Raw genomic sequence first — 17,208 nt, 5'->3', positions numbered from 1 at the left:
TATCCATAAAAAAATTACGCAAGTGGCTTTTTTCAGTGGTTTGGAATTTGGTTTTGGGCTTTTTGGGGGTGGTGGTTTTTTTTGGTTGGTTTGTTTTGTGTGGCTGACCCTAAAATGCAGTGGCTGCCTGGCCTGCCGCTGCTCTGCTCTTGTGTGTGCAGCCAGCACCTGAACAAACAGAGCTGTATCTGTGACAGCCTGGGAATCCGCCAGGATTCCTCAGGGAAGGAGTGATTCAGAGCATCTGAGAAAACTGGGGGCTGCTTCCATGCATCCTTGCTTCCTGTCCAAACAGCAACCCATGCAGCTTTACTCTGTCTGAAGGGACAGTGGGGCAGTTCCCATAAGCAAATACAGTTCTTGTGTTGGATAAAAATACACGTTCCTGTGACAGTACAAAATCTTGTGCCTCGTGGATTATTCTGGAAAGGCTGATATGACAACCCAAAGTGTCAGACAACTAGTGGGGCTTTCCAGAGCACTTGGGAAGTGTGAGGGCTCGTGCACATCAGGCAGTTCTGTTTTTCTGGGAAGGTCTCGTGGAAGAGCTGGAGGATGGTGTGATGCAGACTTCCAGCATGTCACCTGCATGTTTACTTCATCTTCAGCTGCAGAGATGGCTTCACTCTGCAGCTTCACTCACTTCTCACTTCCAAGGCAGACATTTCACAAGTTACAGTAGAGAAGAAAAAGATTTTTGAAATAAGTCTTTGGAAGTAAAATTTGTGAGTAAAATGTTAAAACCGTGTAAGAAGTTCTGCACTGATAAATTGTTTGAACTTTGAGTCAAATCTGATGTGCAGGTCCCGGTGACATTCTTCCCCTCCTTCTTCCCATATGTTAATAAAGATTGTGTAGGAGATCTTCAGTTAGTGAACGTAAGAAGGTGACCAGGAAAAGCAGAAACATTTATGTTGCTGCTGTTGTAAACATAAATTCATCTTCCAGATTATCAGTTACCCTTCTTGCCTTGTTAGGAAGATTGCTCAGGCATTGCACCCTGCTCCGAAACCATGATTTTATTTATTATTTTTTGTGTTTGTGTAGTGAGTGACAGGCTAAAATCAAATAGCAAATCATGTAAGGTGAAAGTTTAGGAACCCATGTCTTTGATCTTCTTCAGTGTTTCTAGAAGGATCAGTGCTGGATCTCCATCTCCCCTGAGCTGAGGAGGAGGGCAGGTAGTTCCAGGCATGTGTTAGTCACAGTGGATGTGATCCATCTCCGGTTACGCTGCCTTTGATCTCCCTCCCTTTGCACGGCCAGTCCCTGACACCAAACCTTGCCTGTCCTTCAGTAGCAAACCCCATAACTCTTTGTGGCTCCAGCATTTTGTTTCTTCAGTACTTTGTCAGGTTGGAAATACTAACCAAACCCTGAACTTTTTAAATCTCTCCCTTTCTAGTCCTGTGATCTCCCTCGTACGCTAATTTTGAAAATGTGCTGGCATATTAATAGAACCCTGCTCGAGGTGCAGAGCCCCTCTTTAGAAGCTCGATTTTATTTTTGATGCCTATAACAGGTGCTGGTTTAATAGGTTTGCTGTATTACAGCTTTCCTTTTTCTCTGGTGAGCCTGGCCAGAACTGTAAGCTGACACTACATGAAGGCCAGGCATGTGACTTCTCCCCGCCTTTGGCCTCTCTTCACACCGAACATTTACACTGCAGACTCGCAGCAGCTACGGCTGCTTTAATTCAAGCTTTGTCTCAACCAGGAGGTTTTGTGCTGATTGTATTTAAATCAGCCCAAGCAAAGCCCCTCGTGCATTCCTGTCTGAGAGTCTGCTTGCTTTGGTTTTCTGCTGTCAGCTTTCGAGTGGGCAGCTGCTGGGGGGGAGTGAACGTGGCTCAAACAACAAAGGAACGTGTTTGTGCTGCTCTTTGCATCCATTTCATACAAGGAGTTTGAAGCTAAGGTTTAAATTAAACTGAGTGGTGTTCTCCTTGCTTGCTGCAAAGAGGAAGGTGAATTCTTCCACTATTAGGTCTGATGGAAAATGTTTCACAGCCTGTTTATCAAATAATTATTCACAAAGACGCTTCGAATGAGGAAACGCACCGGGATTAAAGTGTAACTTTACCTCTAAAATACAAGCTGAGGTTCCTGGAAATGCTGCAAGCCTTTGACTTTGCGCCACCTGTTATTTTCCTGCCACCCCCTTCAGCTCCCTCCCGACTCAGAGCAAACCCAAACACGCTTTGGCTTCGCTGGAACGTTCTGCTTGTTTTTCTCAGCCCGGAGGAGCAGAGAGCGCGCGTTTGTTTCCTCATGGGGTCCTCTCGGGCTTGGTTCAGCAAAGGGCTGGCTGAGGTTAATCCAGATCTCCTGTAAGCCCAAGGGATCTGTCCAAGGGCGGTGCAAAGTGCGAGGGCTGAGAGGCTGTGCTACCTCGGGGTGTTGAAGCAGGACTCAGGCAGTTCTGAAGGGCTGGAGGGTGGATCCGCCCAGCTCTCCTCTCCCTCTGCGGCTGGAGCTGGTGCTGACCCGAGGGTGAAGAAGTTCCTGAACGAGTGCCATGTGTACAGAGAGTGTAAAAGTGAGCTTTGCTGACTCTGAGTTACCTTAGCTTGGCACAGGGGTGCTCCAGGTCTGTGTTTGCCGCAGATGAGGTGTCTCTGCGGAATGACGTTGGGTATGAACTTGGAAGTTCAGTTGTTTTAGCCAGGTCCTCCCATATTCATAAACAAACCTAAATGGACTTGGACGGGCTCCTTAGTTCCTGTGATTTCTTTTTCACTTGAGCTGCTTTCACTCCGGATTTTTAGTCCTCGGCAAAGGCTTCACGATCCTAGCTGGATAGTCCTATTCCATGCACATTGGAAAGCCAGAGGTAGAGAGGGGTTAAGGAACTTGCCCAAGGCAGATGAGTCGGTGCCAGAGCTGGGAATAGAAACCAAGAGACTTGGCTCCCACTCCAGGCTCTTAATTGCACAATCTCATATTGAAGCCCTGTCATTGTATACTCTTGAGGTAACACTGGCTGAAGTGAGGCAGGGAAAGCTGTTTCCAGGCTGTGATACCTAAGGAGTGGGGAGAGGAAAGGATACCTGGAGGTGTTGGTTATGCAGGCACCAATTATTTGTGCTTTAATGCCTGGTTTCGGCAACTGGTACTAAAATCTGATCTGTTGCATTTGAAGCCTACCCAATGTGAAGTGGTTGGGAAAAATCCAGCCCTTTTCCAGTCAGTGATAAAGAGGAGAGGCAAATTTGTAACATCGCTGATCTTTTTTCTTCTTTTCTGTAAAACTCCCTTGTGATGAACAGGGGAACAAAGGCAGGAGAGCTGAGAGGATCCAAGTAGTAACAGTAAGGGTTAAATCACATTTGGGCTCTCACCAAAAGAATGAAAAATAAATTGTAATCAAGCTAGTAAAAGGTTTGGGCTATGTTGCCTTGATATCACATGCTGTGTATAGGAAAAGTCACAGGCTTTGTTTGAAGTGCAGCGCTCTGAGAGGGTGCAGCGCTTTGCAGCGAACTGTCTGACATTCCCCAGCTGGGACTGGCCCGGGATGGTGTTTGGAGCTGAGAGTTACATTTGGAGTCAGCCCATGTTTGAAGGAGACTGGGAGAGGGGGAGAAATGAGCCAGTTTTTCTGCCTGTGTAAAATAGCGTGTGCATCTCATCTGCCAGCTGCAGCACATGAAAAGCAAGAGGCGAACAGACAGAAGTCACCTGGAAACTGGGAACATGGCTCAAACAAAATAGTTCTTTCCTGTCCTTTTCTTCCCTTCTTCAAGTCTGTCTTCTGGGATGGGTTGGGAGATCTGGCAGGCAGGCAGAGTGGATATATGTTGAGCAACCAAAGCACAAAAATATTAATCCTCAAAAACATTGGCTTCTGAAGAGCATTTCATGTCCAAATTCACTCTGTGCTCTCAGTCCCTCGCAGACTTAACTGCCCTGTGTAGGGATTGTCAGGTGATTTATAGATTCTCCACGTTCGTTTGTACAAGCCTTCATTTCCTGTTAATTTACAGCCAGATTCATCTCAGCCATCACAGCTTAGATGAGATCAGGGCTGAACTCGCAGCCCCTGCTTGAGGAGAGCTCCAGAAAGTGTGCTCGTGGTTTGCTCTCAGTTGTGTCCGTGTTGAGGTACTTTTCCTGAATCAGGCTTGGATGCACTTTTAATGGGTGCTCTTCTTTTGAGGAGGAAAAAAAAAGAGTAAAAATTCTGAACTTTGTGATTCTACTAATCGAGTTAATTGCAAAAAGAAAAAAAAAAACAACCAAAAAACAGAAAAAAACCACCAAAAAACCCAAACCCAAAACAAACAACAACAAAAAACCCCCCAAACCAACAAACAAAAAAACCAAAACAAAACTAAAAAAAACCCCAAAAACAACAAAAAACCACCACCAACAAAAAAACCTAGTCCTAGGGAGAAAGAAATACCCTTGTACATGTGTTTGGTTAATGGAGGTCACAAAATTCTGGGTATAGTGATTTTTCCTGTATTTTGGTCTCACTATACTATAAATGCAGTGTACCTCTGTCCTACTAGGTGCATGGATGTGAAAATTCAGACTTTATTCCCAGCTGTAAATGAATATTGGTCCTTTGGATAGCAGCCATGTTACTGCCTTTGAAACAGTTGTGGTGGTGGAGACCTGTGTGCAGGTAACCCATGGAATAACCAGTTTGGAGACATAAATTATGACTTTCCTTTGATTTTTCTTGACACCCTGTTGCATTGTATTAGCAGCACACTGCTATAGTGCTGTAAAATTTGTCCTTAATGTTTTCTGAGCCTGCACTGAATTAATTACCATCTAAATTCTTGAGTCAAAGCAGTGTTTCTGCGCCTGTTTCTCCAGCGTTAGGCAAGGGCCATGTGCTGGATGTTTAAAGGGTGAGTCTCCCAAAAGCAAATTGTTCTGGGGTTGCAGATTTTGTACTCTTCCTGTTGTGGACACCAGCAAATGTCGTGGTGAAACAATCTGGTTTTCATAATGGGGAGAGTAAAGGAGCAGATCACGGTGTGGGGAGCAGGTCCCTTGCCACATGCTGCTGGCATTTTCTGTCAAAGGGAGGAGGTTTGCTTTGAAAGGGGATTGTCTGAACCCCTGAGAGAGCCTGAAGTGGGGGTGAAGCTGGACAAGATGTGCTCCTAAACAGCCGTAAGCTTCGGTGCCCGAAAAGCTGTGTCAGACATCCCTCAGTTTTTTGTTTCAAGGAGCTGATGCTTTGTCAGGGGAGCTGGGACTTGCCTTCAGGAGTGCTTTCACTGGCTGCTCTCCCCTCCTCTGCTCACCCAGTAGGTATCTGGATGGATTGAGGCACAGGACTTGTCTGAACCCTCTTTTCTATCTCTTATTATTCAGCAAGTTCCCAAGTGTCTGCTGAGCGTCTCTGTTTGGAGTGCCTCACTCAGAGCCTTGCCAGTAATATCAGTGACTGGTCTAAATTCACATCAGGCATGTGCTCTGCCTCTTGTGACTAATGCACAATGTATTTTTTAAATTGATTACTGTTCTCTACTGACTCAGGCCAGAAAGGAGTCAAGAGGAGAGGACTCGGTGGGGGGGTGATTTTTACTTAGACCTTGTTGAGTGCAGATGAGGTCTAAAGGTATTTAACTGTTTGGTGGCTGTGGAAACCCTGAAGGCAGTTTCGTAGGACTTCCTCTAAAGAAAAAGCTTAGATTGAATCCCTCAGGCTGTCCTGGCAAGGCAGCAAAAGAGGTGATCAGTGCAGGGTCTGATCCTGCAGCTGGTGCTTGGGCAAGCACTGGCACTGCAGAGTTGTCCTAATCTCACAGTGGAACAAAAGTACCAAAGATGAGGAAATGCCTGCAAGAGCGTTTGCAAGCTTTCTTATTTCTGTGTGTTACAAATCATTGTAACACAGTGCAAAGCTGGGAATTTTCAGAAGAATCCTTAGGAAATAAGAATGTTATGTAACTTTTGTGGAGTTTTATGTTTACTTATTTGTTTCCTTCTCTGAAAATCACATTCTTGGCAGGTTGGTTAAGCCACTGATCTGTTCTCCTTGCCTTTGGGATTCAAAAACAGCCCTGTAGTCCTTGTATGCAACAAATCCAGTTTGGAAGTGCAGGCTTGTAGAAGAGCCCAGAATAATGGAAGAAAAATTTAGGAGTGGAGTCAATAGTTCTGTGGAAGGAAAAAAGTGTCTGGAAGCCTGCAGATACCTGTGAGCTGGTCTCTAGCCAGAGGAGCAGCGAGGGGATCAGGGAACGTCTTTCTGGAATGGGTTTCTCCTCGGACAGCTGTTGAAAAGTCACCACAACTCTGAGTGTACAAACTCAGGGCCAGCCTGGGGGCCTGCTGCAGCCTTGGATATTATTTCTGTTTTTCTAAGAGAGCTAAATAGTCTCTTTTTCTCCTCCTGACTGTTTCAGGCATCACAACAGGATCCGCAGCATTGAAGCCAGTCAACTGCAGCCCTACGTTACCCTGGAAACGTTGGACCTGAGTTTCAATGACATCACGGAAATCCGAAACGGCTGCTTTCCACAGGGACTTCACATAAAGGAGCTGTGAGTTTTTCTTGTTGGGAACTGCTTTTGTTGAGTTACCACAGCAGAGAAAAGGGCCTCAAACCTTAAAAAAAAAAAAAAAAAATAGTAGTAATGAACATAAGAAGTATGGGATTATTTGTCAGGAGTGCAAAGGAGAGTTAGAAGGCAGCACATTGTCACTGTCAGGTTATTTTTTGAGTGCTGTTTGGCTTCTGACGTAGCTATAAAGAATGCAGATTATTATTAATTGTGTTGCAGAGAAAAGGTATCTTTCAGATATCCTACATCCTTCGTGCGTGGGTGTCTTTACAACTGCAAACCCATGTGCATCTAGAAGAGTGGAGAGAGAACAACTATTTCATCATTAAAGTGGCTTTCTGAATATTGAGAACAGAAATGTCTCTGATTATTTGAAGAAAATGGGGTCAAGCAGAGTAATACCCTCCCAACAGGATGTTTGCATATTGAGAGAAACATGAAATAATCTGTATTTTAGGTACCTTTGAAGAAGTGCAGGCAAATAGTCTGCATTAAAGTTTACACCAAAGTTTGTGTTCCTGGTTGCAAGAGGGTGTGAGAGAGTGGTGTTGTGACTGATGTTTGCTTGTTGTCCTGCAGAAACAGCCCCCTGTGGCTAGGACTAGGATCCAAATAAGAAAGACTCTGGGACAGATACTGAGGAAAAAATGGGGAATGAATAGCATCATCCTGCACTGGAATAGTCTCCAGTTTCTGGCTTCCACTCCTGATTGCCTTGTTCAAGTCAGAGGATGTCAGGGACTCTTTGGAAATGGCCAACAATTCTCCACATTCATCACAGGTTCTGGGAAAGGCCCTGTGCCCTTTGTGCAGCCAGAATTCAGCTGGTTTGAAGCCATCTCTGCCATTTCACCAGCTTGTCTGGAGACCAACTAAATGCTGATAAAAGGTGACTTCTGGCAGCACTGTTGATTTTTCTGCTGTGATTTATTGCAGCTACCTGGGGAGCAACAGAATCAGCACCCTGGAGCCTGGAGCTTTTGATAGCCTGTCACGGTCCCTGCTAACACTTCGTCTGAGTAAAAACAGGATCACTCAGCTTCCTGTCAAGGCATTCAGGCTGCCCAGGCTAATACAACTGTGAGTACAAATGCCCACTTTAATTAAGCTCAGCTACATTTTATGAGATAAAATGACCCTGGGGATATATACACCAAATGTCACCCTTCCTCACCTATCTATAAAATGTAAAATCCACTTTGCAGGAGTCCTCTGCCAGCTCCTAGGAAAACACACTGGGAAAGGGTCCCTTTTGCCTTGTAACTCTTGGCTTTTCAGGCTATTATTTGGATCAGCTGGGGAGGGAGGGAGGGAGGGAGGAATGCTGCAGCAGACATCAGCATCTTTTGCACTTGACAGGGCGAGACAAATCCCTTGCAAGATGCTGGTGTCTGTGGTGCAAGAGAGGTGTGCAAGACATTTCTGTTGAGTGACAGAACTCAGCTGCCATGTTAGTGTTTCAAGGCCACACAGGTGTCTTTATGTGGCAATAAAAAAAGCAGTGAGGCAAGGTTGTTAAACTGTGAGGTGATATTTGGGCAGAGAAAATTGCAGCTCAGATAAGTTAACACACACATGGTTGTTGTTCTGTCTGCGTGGGGACGTGCAGACATCTGCAGCTATAAACATGCTTTATGGTAAAAAAGTAGCACTGATGGTTGAGCTTTTCCCTTCTGCTGCTTTTGGAGAAATGGGCCCTGCCTAAGGCTCCTTGAAGTCTTTCCATCAGATTTGATAGGCAAAAGGTTCACTTCTGTTTGTTAACATAAAGTCCACAAATGCTGTTGGAACTCGCACCTCTAAGTGTCAGCCTCTTGACTGAGAGAAATCCTCAAGCCAGGGTGTGCCCAAGGAGTTGTGTCTGCACACATGCAGAGTTTATAGCCAGGTTGGGATGGGATAGGGAGACACATCAGCTTATGCATCTGGAAAGTCTGTTCCCTCTCAGCTGGAAGTTACTGTCCATTGAGTGAAGGCTTATAATACACTGTGTTTGACTGCATCATGTGCAGGACTGAAATGAAAACAACTCACTCTGTTTAGGAACACAGTTTGCACTAAAAGTTGGAGTAATTGGTGCTCTTAATGACAGCTTCAGAGCTGGTTGTTTAACTCTACAGATAAACATGAATGAATTGCAAGTTATCCAGATTGGTGTGGTGTAGAATTTGTGTACAGATCTTTTTCTGTTTCACTAATAGCCCAGGAAGTGCAGCAGGACAAGGGACTTTAGGCCTGCAAAATCTTTATTGCTTACTTGACTTTAATTATATTCAACTTGAGTGCAAGTTCAACATTGTTTTTTTAGGCAGTTGAAAAGTAAGCTTTAAGTCTCTATGGCTTCTTCATCTTTTCCAAAACAAGTTTAGATATTGTAACCTCCACCATTTTCCTCAACACAAACACTGAGTAGGGAACTATCCTTAGTTTAACTTTTGTATCTGTGGAAAAGTTGCATTTTAAAACCTGTAGCTGCAGCTTGTAGTACATTGTGTTGAAGTTTTCCACGGACTTTACAGAGCTGGATTTTCACCTGGTATGTCTGGGTCAAACAATCCACGAGACTGATACATGTTGGTAAAGTGTGCTGTGATGATAATACATATTGCTATTCAGAAAAAATATATTGCTAAAATTTAGGGGTCCTTCCCCATCCAGGGAAACAAAAACGAAATTTAATGAATCAGGCTGGAAACCTTTTTGTACGCAAATACTAAGACTGCATTGTTTTTGAAAAAACTTGTTTCACTCTTTATTAGCTTCTGATAGTAGAAAAAAAAGAAAAAGTGACATTTGTCAGGGGAACTGAAAGCTTTCCTTTCAAACTTGGCCATAAAGTTTCCTCTTGGGCCCAGGCTTTTGGGGCACCTGCATGTTTCAGAGCACATTTTTACTGGGCAGTTACAAGTCCTATAAAAACAAGGGGTTGTAAGGGAAATAATGCCGACGTTTGACTGTATTGGTTCAAATGGTGTCTGCTCTTGAGGGAGGATGAAGTGTGAAAATTGATGAGAAGGATCAATGGTTTCAAAGAAATGCAGAGAGAGGAGGGATGAAGAAGAATTGCTGCACTCTGTTATTTCTCTGTGGTGAAAGTCTGTCCCGGGGTGAGTTTGTTTAGGCGATCGCATCCAGCTGCCTTCCCTGGATAGCTCTGGGATTGAAAAGTTCCGGTGCTCTTCTGCTGTCTCCTGGGAACCACTGGCAGAGGAGTTGTTGGTATTGCTGTCCCCATTGTGTGCTGCACAGATGACTTGGTGAGAAAGGACTGGGGTTTAATAAACTTGTATGGCCTTGGTGATTTTAGGGAGCTGAACCGAAATCGCATCCGCCTGATTGAAGGCCTGACGTTCCAGGGACTGGACAGCTTGGAAGTCCTGAAACTCCAGCGCAACAACATCAGCAAACTGACTGATGGGGCTTTCTGGGGTCTAGCCAAAATGCAAGTTCTGTAAGTTGGACAAATGGGCTCTTTTTCCTTAAACAGAATCACAGAATCATTAAGGTTGGAAAAGATCTTTAAGATCATCAAGTCCAACCATCACCACCACCATGTTCACCACTAAAGCATGTCCTGGACTGTCACATTCACATGTTTTTTCAACACTTCCAGGGATGGTGACTCCACCACTGCCCTGGGCAGTCTGTGCCAATGCCTCATCACCCTTTCCATCACCTTCAGCTGCTGTCACATCCTTCTCTGTATTTTAGCAGAGACCTGTGGGCACCTGCGCCACTTCTTGTGCTTCTCTCTTTGTCCTGCATGCCCAGAGCTGCTTCAGCAGCTTCTGTTTAGCTGACCCACAGTTTACAAAAGCTCACTGCTTCAACAGGTGTTCAATAAAAACAGCCCTGTTTTTTGAACTGTGGCACTATTCCTTTGGAAGTTTGACAATTTGAACATTCAGCATTTATCTCAATTGGTCTTTAAATTTCTGGCTTCTGCAAATTTGTTTTGACTGATAGACGGAAACTCCACGTTGCAGACAGTATTATTCCACCTCATTGGATACCTAGAAACCAAGGTGGCCATCCTTGGTGTTTTCTTTCCATGCCAAGGAATAAATTGTTTAGTCATTGCAGAGAAATACCTGAAGCTTCCAACACGTTTGGCTTCCAAGTGTGTTTGCAAGGTCCCAGGTGGTAAAGGCAACATGTTTCTGGGTGCTGCTGTCACACAACTGAGACTCTGCAAACACTAATTGAATGGGATGCTTTAAGCCCAGTTTACTTGGAGTGGGGCTTCTGTCTGCAGTTACATCTCTCCTTCTGGGCCTTTCCTTTATGTTGTCCATGAATTTCTATCTTTGTTTGACAAGAAATGCCCACATGCGTGTGACCACATGGATATGTAGAAAGCTATGTAGGAATTGCTAAAATCCCAGTTCTTTTTGGGAGTTCTTCCAGCATTTGACCAGTGCTGCTTATCTGTCAATTCCTTCTGATTTTTCTCCACAGCCACCTGGAATATAACAGCCTGACAGAAGTGAACAGTGGCTCTCTCTATGGCCTTTCCTCTCTGCACCAGCTTCACCTCAGCAACAACTCCATATCCCGCATCAACCCCGATGGCTGGAGCTTCTGCCAGAAGCTGCACGAGCTGTAAGTTGATTCTGTTGTGTTGTGTGATGTTGGCAGGAGAGAGAGCAGTAAGTTTTCTCAAGGCTTACAGCTCCCACTGTATCAACCTGCAGAAATGCCGGAACTGCGGGCTCCTAAGTGATGCCCTTGTTATTTATGATGTTATGACCTTCAGAGCACCTGGTTAAAACACATTTGCACCAGAAACAAAGGCTAGAACCCACTAAAAGTGCACAGTGCCAAAAGGCCCTGGAGAGTTTGTGAGCTGTGGCTTGCCAGTGTTTTTAGCTAGCGAGTTACAAGACTTGTAGCTTGCCATATAATCACTGTACAGCCTGAAGGGAGTTTTGCTTTATCCTTTGTATTTACATAGAATGTGCTTTCAACCAGCAGAGATTTGACCCCTTAAAGGCAGTTCTCCTTGTTTCTCCTGTTTACACTTTATCCTTCCTGAAGGGTTCAGTTGTTGAAAAGTAAATATCTTGGCTTTGCTCTCCTGAGGTTTCTAGCTGGGAATACAGCCTGACAGATGAAGGAAAGCCTTGCTGCTGAGGGCAGCCCCACAAGGGTGTCTTTTGGGTCTGTGGCACTGCTTCATGCCTTTTTGGAGAGAGACGCAGGGCTGCTTGCAGTATTTACAGAAGTAGCTGCCGTCCCCTCAGTGGGACTGTGGAAAGCTTTGATTTTTTTCTCTGACGAACTTGACACGTGGTCAGTGGAACTGGAATTCATTCTGCTTGGTGCAGGGAAATGGTATTAAACATTGTTAGGGATTCTCCTATCCACCAAAAAGCAGTATGGTAAAGCAACTTCCTGCTGCCAGAGGCCTCACTCTGCTCTCACACTAGAGGCTGGTATCTGCCCACCCATCTGCGAGTCCTGAAACCTTTGGGTAGGTAGACATGATACATTTATTTTCTTTATGTTTAGAATTAATGTGCTAGCCCTGTGATCCTCTGTTGAACCCAAATTATTTGTTCAGATGTTGGTTATTTTTTAGGGGCACAAGGAAGTACTTTATTTTTGGTTTTAGTTAAATACACCCACGATTGTTTAATTACCTGATTTTTCACATTGCTGCAGAACTGCCCATGCCTGGCACAGTTCTGTGGACAGCTGCAGTTCCTTCACATGTAGATCCTCACATGGTATTTTGCTAGATTAAGGCAGTGTTAATGGAGACATCTTCAAGGCAGCAGATCAGAACTGGAACTGTGCTCTGCCTTTGATCTGTTCAAATCTGAAGCACCGAAAAAGGGGAAAGCTGCCTTACCAAGGCACTCACAGCTGAATCCTCGGAATAGCCAGATGCAGATCACTGCCCTGCACAGCTCGGAGAGCTTTCTGCTCTCAGGACCAAATCTCTGGTGCCTGTGCTGAGCTTTATTTCAGCCTGGGTTGGATGGGCTGCAGGGCTAATGCCAGAACTCTTAGGGAGAGCTGAGCTTGTCTTTTCTATGTGACACTGTCTTGCAAACCCTCAAGGTTTAGATTGGAGGTTGCTTGTCATGCTGAGTCCTTTTTCTTGGGTATGGATTGGGATCTCATCCAACAAGCAGTTCTAACAGTGAGCTGTCCTGTCTTAGAAGCAGTGATTGCAGAAACTCGGGTGCAGGACTCACTCATGCTGTGCAGGATGGGGTAGATTTGGAAAATGCCCAGTGGTGTGAGGTGGTGTGAGCCACTGGGGTGTGCCTGGCCTGACAGTCAGGATTGTGCTGCAGTGTGAGGCCAGAGACACAGTGGCTGAGATGGGAAAGGTGATTGTGTGGGTGTTAGCACATCCCTGAAAGTACTACAAGCTCTTTCAGGTGTTGCCTTTAGGGTAAGGCTGCTGCAGGGAGCCATCAGATCTCCAAACTGAAACTCCCACAGCCAGAGAGGAGAGGTCTGTGCTGAAATTCAAGGGTGAGGAAAGGAAGCCATAGATATATCTGGACTGACTTGTGCACTATGTTAGTTGTGTATGTTTCATTCCTGATTGAAAGATCGTTGCTCACCTCCACTGTTGCTAAATCTCCTGGTTTCAGTTGCCCAAAAGCACTGGTTGTTCAGGGAATGGATTTCAAAGTCTTCTAAGGAGGGAGTTGGTCATCTGAAGGAGGAGTTATCTCTCATTCAGTTGCTGGGACAAAACGTGATCCCAAGGCTCTGGTCTGATGTAAAAGCTGACAAGGAAAGAAAGCTCTTGCCTTGTTCTGAGCATGAGAAAGGGCTGATTGTATTCACCAGTCAGGTGCTAGAGCATCTGCATTAATGAAGAAACCACAGTGTGAGCACAGGATTTCACCAGAGGTAAATGGTGGCTTAGCTCCTGGATCTCTCCTTTTTACCTGTAGCTTGGTCAGTGGGAATGAAGTGTGTTAGATGTACCTGGTCCAGAACAGGCTGGCAGCAGCAGCTCCAGTTGCACAACAGGGTTCTGGTTAACTCCTTTCTGTACCAGTTGTGGCATGGTGCTCAAGGTCTCCTGCTTCTGTCCAGGCTGGAAGGGCTGTGTAGGCAAACACTGCCGTTTATTCATTCCAGTGATTTCTCACTGGTAGAGAGATGCCAGGGTTGGGAAGCAGCAGAGATCTGCTGGCTTCTCTCACTCAGATATTCCACACTGCTGAGCTGAGAAGGGAAACCTGATGTTTGGTAAACTGGCCTGTCCTGTGGCAGGAATCAGAGCCCTGGCATGCTGAAAAAGTGCAGTAGCTCCTGGAACCTTCCATGTGTGACACCACTGAGTCTCCACGTCCTGCTGCTGTCTGTCCATCTTGGGGTGACATCCAAACAAACAGGGAACATGCCTTCACCAGTTGTGGCAGGAGCTCTTATGTGTGGAATCAAAAGGAACTATTTATTTTCTCAGCCAGGTTTAGGATTACTTTTGGAAAAAAAAAAAAAAATTTTTTTTTTAAAGCCAAATTCTTTAATAGCAGGTGAGGACATAATTTTGACCAGATGCCAATTCTTCATAACTAACACTATAGCTTCTTTAGGAATGAAAGTATGTTGTCCCATACCTTCAAACTCATTAATCTTTGCTGAATTTTTTCCAGAGCTTGCCCTCTGCCCACTCACACAGCTAAAAGATAGCAAGCACCTTTGCCAAATAAACTACACTCTCAGTGCTTTGGAGTATGAGTCTGTTTGGACTTAGGTTTTGGCTTTGCAGTGAGTTTCATGCAAGCCCTAGACACATTTTTAAGCAGACTTATTAACAGGCAGTACTAGAAGAGGAATTTGGAGGTTTGGAACTCAGTGAATTTTTTTTTTTTTCTTGTCTGTACAGTGAAGAATTTCAGTGCTTGTTCAAAAGCTGTTTCACTTTTTGAAAAGTTGAGCAGCCCAAACTCTCGTATCTTTTGAAATGAGTTATACTCCCAGGTCACTAAGAAGGTGGTTTTGAAAATCCGGTGCCTGCTGCTACTCTGAGAGGTCCCCATTTGACAATCCAAGCTGGCCTTCCACAGCTGGGCTTTATTCCGGATAAAAAGTGCTTGCACAGTGTGTGAGGCCTTCCTGCCAGCTTCCAAACTACTACCCGAGCAGTGCTTATAAAAAATCTCCCAGACCAGAGATAATACAGGCAAGGGGAAGAAATAGATGGAAAAAAAACAACCTTCCAATAGTCTCTTGTAAATGGAGAGGATTTAAGGTACACGATGCTCCTTGACAAAGGGGAGTGGGAGGAAGGAAAGGTGGCTGATTTACAGCAGACACCTCCTTTCTGTGCATGAAAGGAAGCATTCAATTGCCTTGTGGTGAAATGCTTTTGGCTCTGGACTGGGGTGGAGCAGAGGCACCCACACCCAGAGCCTGGGGCTGGCTGTGCACAAGTGCAGAATGATAAGACACCTCCTGAGTGCAGAAGTCTGGACCCTGCCAAGAGCTCCAAAATCCATCTGTGTGACATCACTCTGCACCTCGCAGGGCGTGGGGAGCAGGGCCTGCTTCTCCCTGGAAGCCTCAGAGGGAGTCCAGATGGGGGTGAGCATTGAACACAGCCAGCTAAGCCCTGCCTGTACCTGTGGGGACACAGGGGTGGTGCTCCCTGACCCTCACCCAGCTGCACGGTGTGGGAAATCAAGGCACAGAAAATTCTCAAAATCTTGTGCATGCAGGCCTAAGTACAGAAGAGAACACAGGGTTCGAGCTGAGACCTTGGGAAAGGCTTCCAGATTTAGAGACCGTAAGAATGTGGGTTTGTAATATAGATAGAGACATATTAAGCTAGGTAGTGGAAAGTCTTAGGGCTTTAAAGTTCGGATATAGAAGGAGTTACAGAAATAGTAAAAAGTTTTAAGGTGTAACAAGTAGTTTGTGTGTCACTGTATGATTGGACAAAAAAAGCCCACATTGCGGCAGGACGTGTGACACAGTTTAGTTAGCCATTGGTGTGAAAGTTAAAACAATATGTGTGGCAGTAGATTATTGGCTAATAAACCTTTAAAACACTTTGTAACCTGTGCTCTTGTGACCACTGACCACGAACTCCTGGTATATGTGGTGAAGATGTTCTCACTCCGCAAGACTGGGCGATAAATCAGGTTTTAAGACATCTCCCAGTGTATGATGTCTCTCTTAATATCCCAACCCATGGGAGCAGGAGGAGCTCTCCCTGCTGTAGCTGACTGTGTGTGTTGGGTTGTTGCTCTCAGTCACCTCTGGGACAGCCTCTCTCTGGTCTGCAGAGAGAATTTCCCCGTGGCTGGGTACCAGCTGCCTCCTGCTCCCTGAGCTCACCCAGCCTCCCCCATGGGTGTCCTGTGGCAGTACTTGCAGGCTGCAATCTTATTTCCTAATCCAGTTGTTACATACCCACCCAGCACATCACCTCGTGTCAGGTGGCTGTGGGAGGCAGGCACTGCTTGGCACAGAGGGGTTTGGAAAATACCAGATGGATTGACAAGAGCTGTTGTACATTTTTCCCCTCAGGATTCTCTCCTACAACAACCTAACGAGGCTGGACGAGGGAAGCCTGGCAGACCTTGGGGGACTGCACGTGCTACGGCTGAGCCACAATTCCATCAATCATATTGCAGAAGGTGCTTTCAGGGGACTCAAAAACCTCCGTGTCCTGTAAGTTGCTCTCAGCTTTTGTCAGACCACACCCACGTTTCCTCCACAGTTTGTGTTCTGCCAGGTGGTTCGGCCTCAAAGATGCTTTATGTGCCCACGTCTGGCAGGTTCAGGTTCCTGAAGCCACCTCAGCTGACCAAAACTCCCTGAGGTCTCATTCCTGCAGCTAATAGCAGTGTTTCTTTTGCTATCATATTGACTTTAACTGAAATTATTAGAAAAGCTTAGTTTCTTTTGGGTAATTCTGCACTCAGATGGAGCAAGGAATGATTCCTTCCACTGACAACACTGGAAATTTGAATATCCTCCTAAATGTGCCATTGAACATTTCTGTGATGTCACCTTTTTTTTTTTTTTTTAACTGAATAATAAATATAAAATTATGGGCTGAGATGATGTTAAGGAAAAAACAATGGCAAAACTAAGAAATGTAGAGGTTGGGCTTGGGATCTGACTGTACCAGAAGTGTAACTACACATGAAGGCTTCACCCAGCCTTCAGTCCAGGCACAGAAATAAGAAGCTTTTGCACATACCATAAGAATAAGTAACCAGAAGAATTTCTCTTTAATGCAATAGGGCCCATGAAACATTCTGTATTCTGATTTTCCTGGTAAACCCTGAAAAAACAAAAAGTTGCCAAGGGCAAAGTTTCATGTACCCTAGTAGTGAATTGCAAAAACCATCTGTCAGTGCTGGCTGTGGCCATTTTACACAGACTTTCATTTTAAAACCACTGACACTATATAATACCTGGAAATGTGATGCTGGAAATGAGCTTGCCTAGTCCAGATCCCAACTGGTAAGGTTTTAGGAGTAGCAGAGCCCCTCAGACAGATCAGTGTGACCTCCTGTGGGATTCAGTTGCAGCATTGTTCCATTATACACTGTACATCTGGGCTTGTCTTATGAACAGCAGAAGATGGGGAATCCATTTCCATTCCTGCAGCTGTGTTGCCTCTGTCTCCTTGCTGGAACCTGCAGGGCTGCTGGCTTCTCTCCTCCTCTCTCTGGGAGCTGCGGGCTCAG

General features: G+C 45.2%; 1 protein-coding gene across 1 annotated transcript in view; it reads left to right on the top strand.

The window, feature by feature from the left end:
• Window positions 1–17,208, top strand: part of LRIG1 (leucine rich repeats and immunoglobulin like domains 1) — a 92,904-nt gene that overhangs the window by 52,019 nt on the left and 23,677 nt on the right. The window contains 5 exon segments of the mRNA XM_040075978.2: window positions 6,371–6,508; window positions 7,466–7,609; window positions 9,837–9,980; window positions 10,988–11,131; window positions 16,037–16,180. Of these exon segments, the coding sequence (XP_039931912.1) occupies window positions 6,371–6,508; window positions 7,466–7,609; window positions 9,837–9,980; window positions 10,988–11,131; window positions 16,037–16,180 (714 nt within the window).

The sequence above is a fragment of the Hirundo rustica genome, chromosome 12 (genome assembly GCF_015227805.2).
Source record: "Hirundo rustica isolate bHirRus1 chromosome 12, bHirRus1.pri.v3, whole genome shotgun sequence".
NCBI classification, from domain to species: domain Eukaryota; kingdom Metazoa; phylum Chordata; class Aves; order Passeriformes; family Hirundinidae; genus Hirundo; species Hirundo rustica.
The sequence above is the reverse complement of the archived record's forward strand: the minus strand, read 5'-3'. Positions and strand labels throughout refer to the sequence as shown.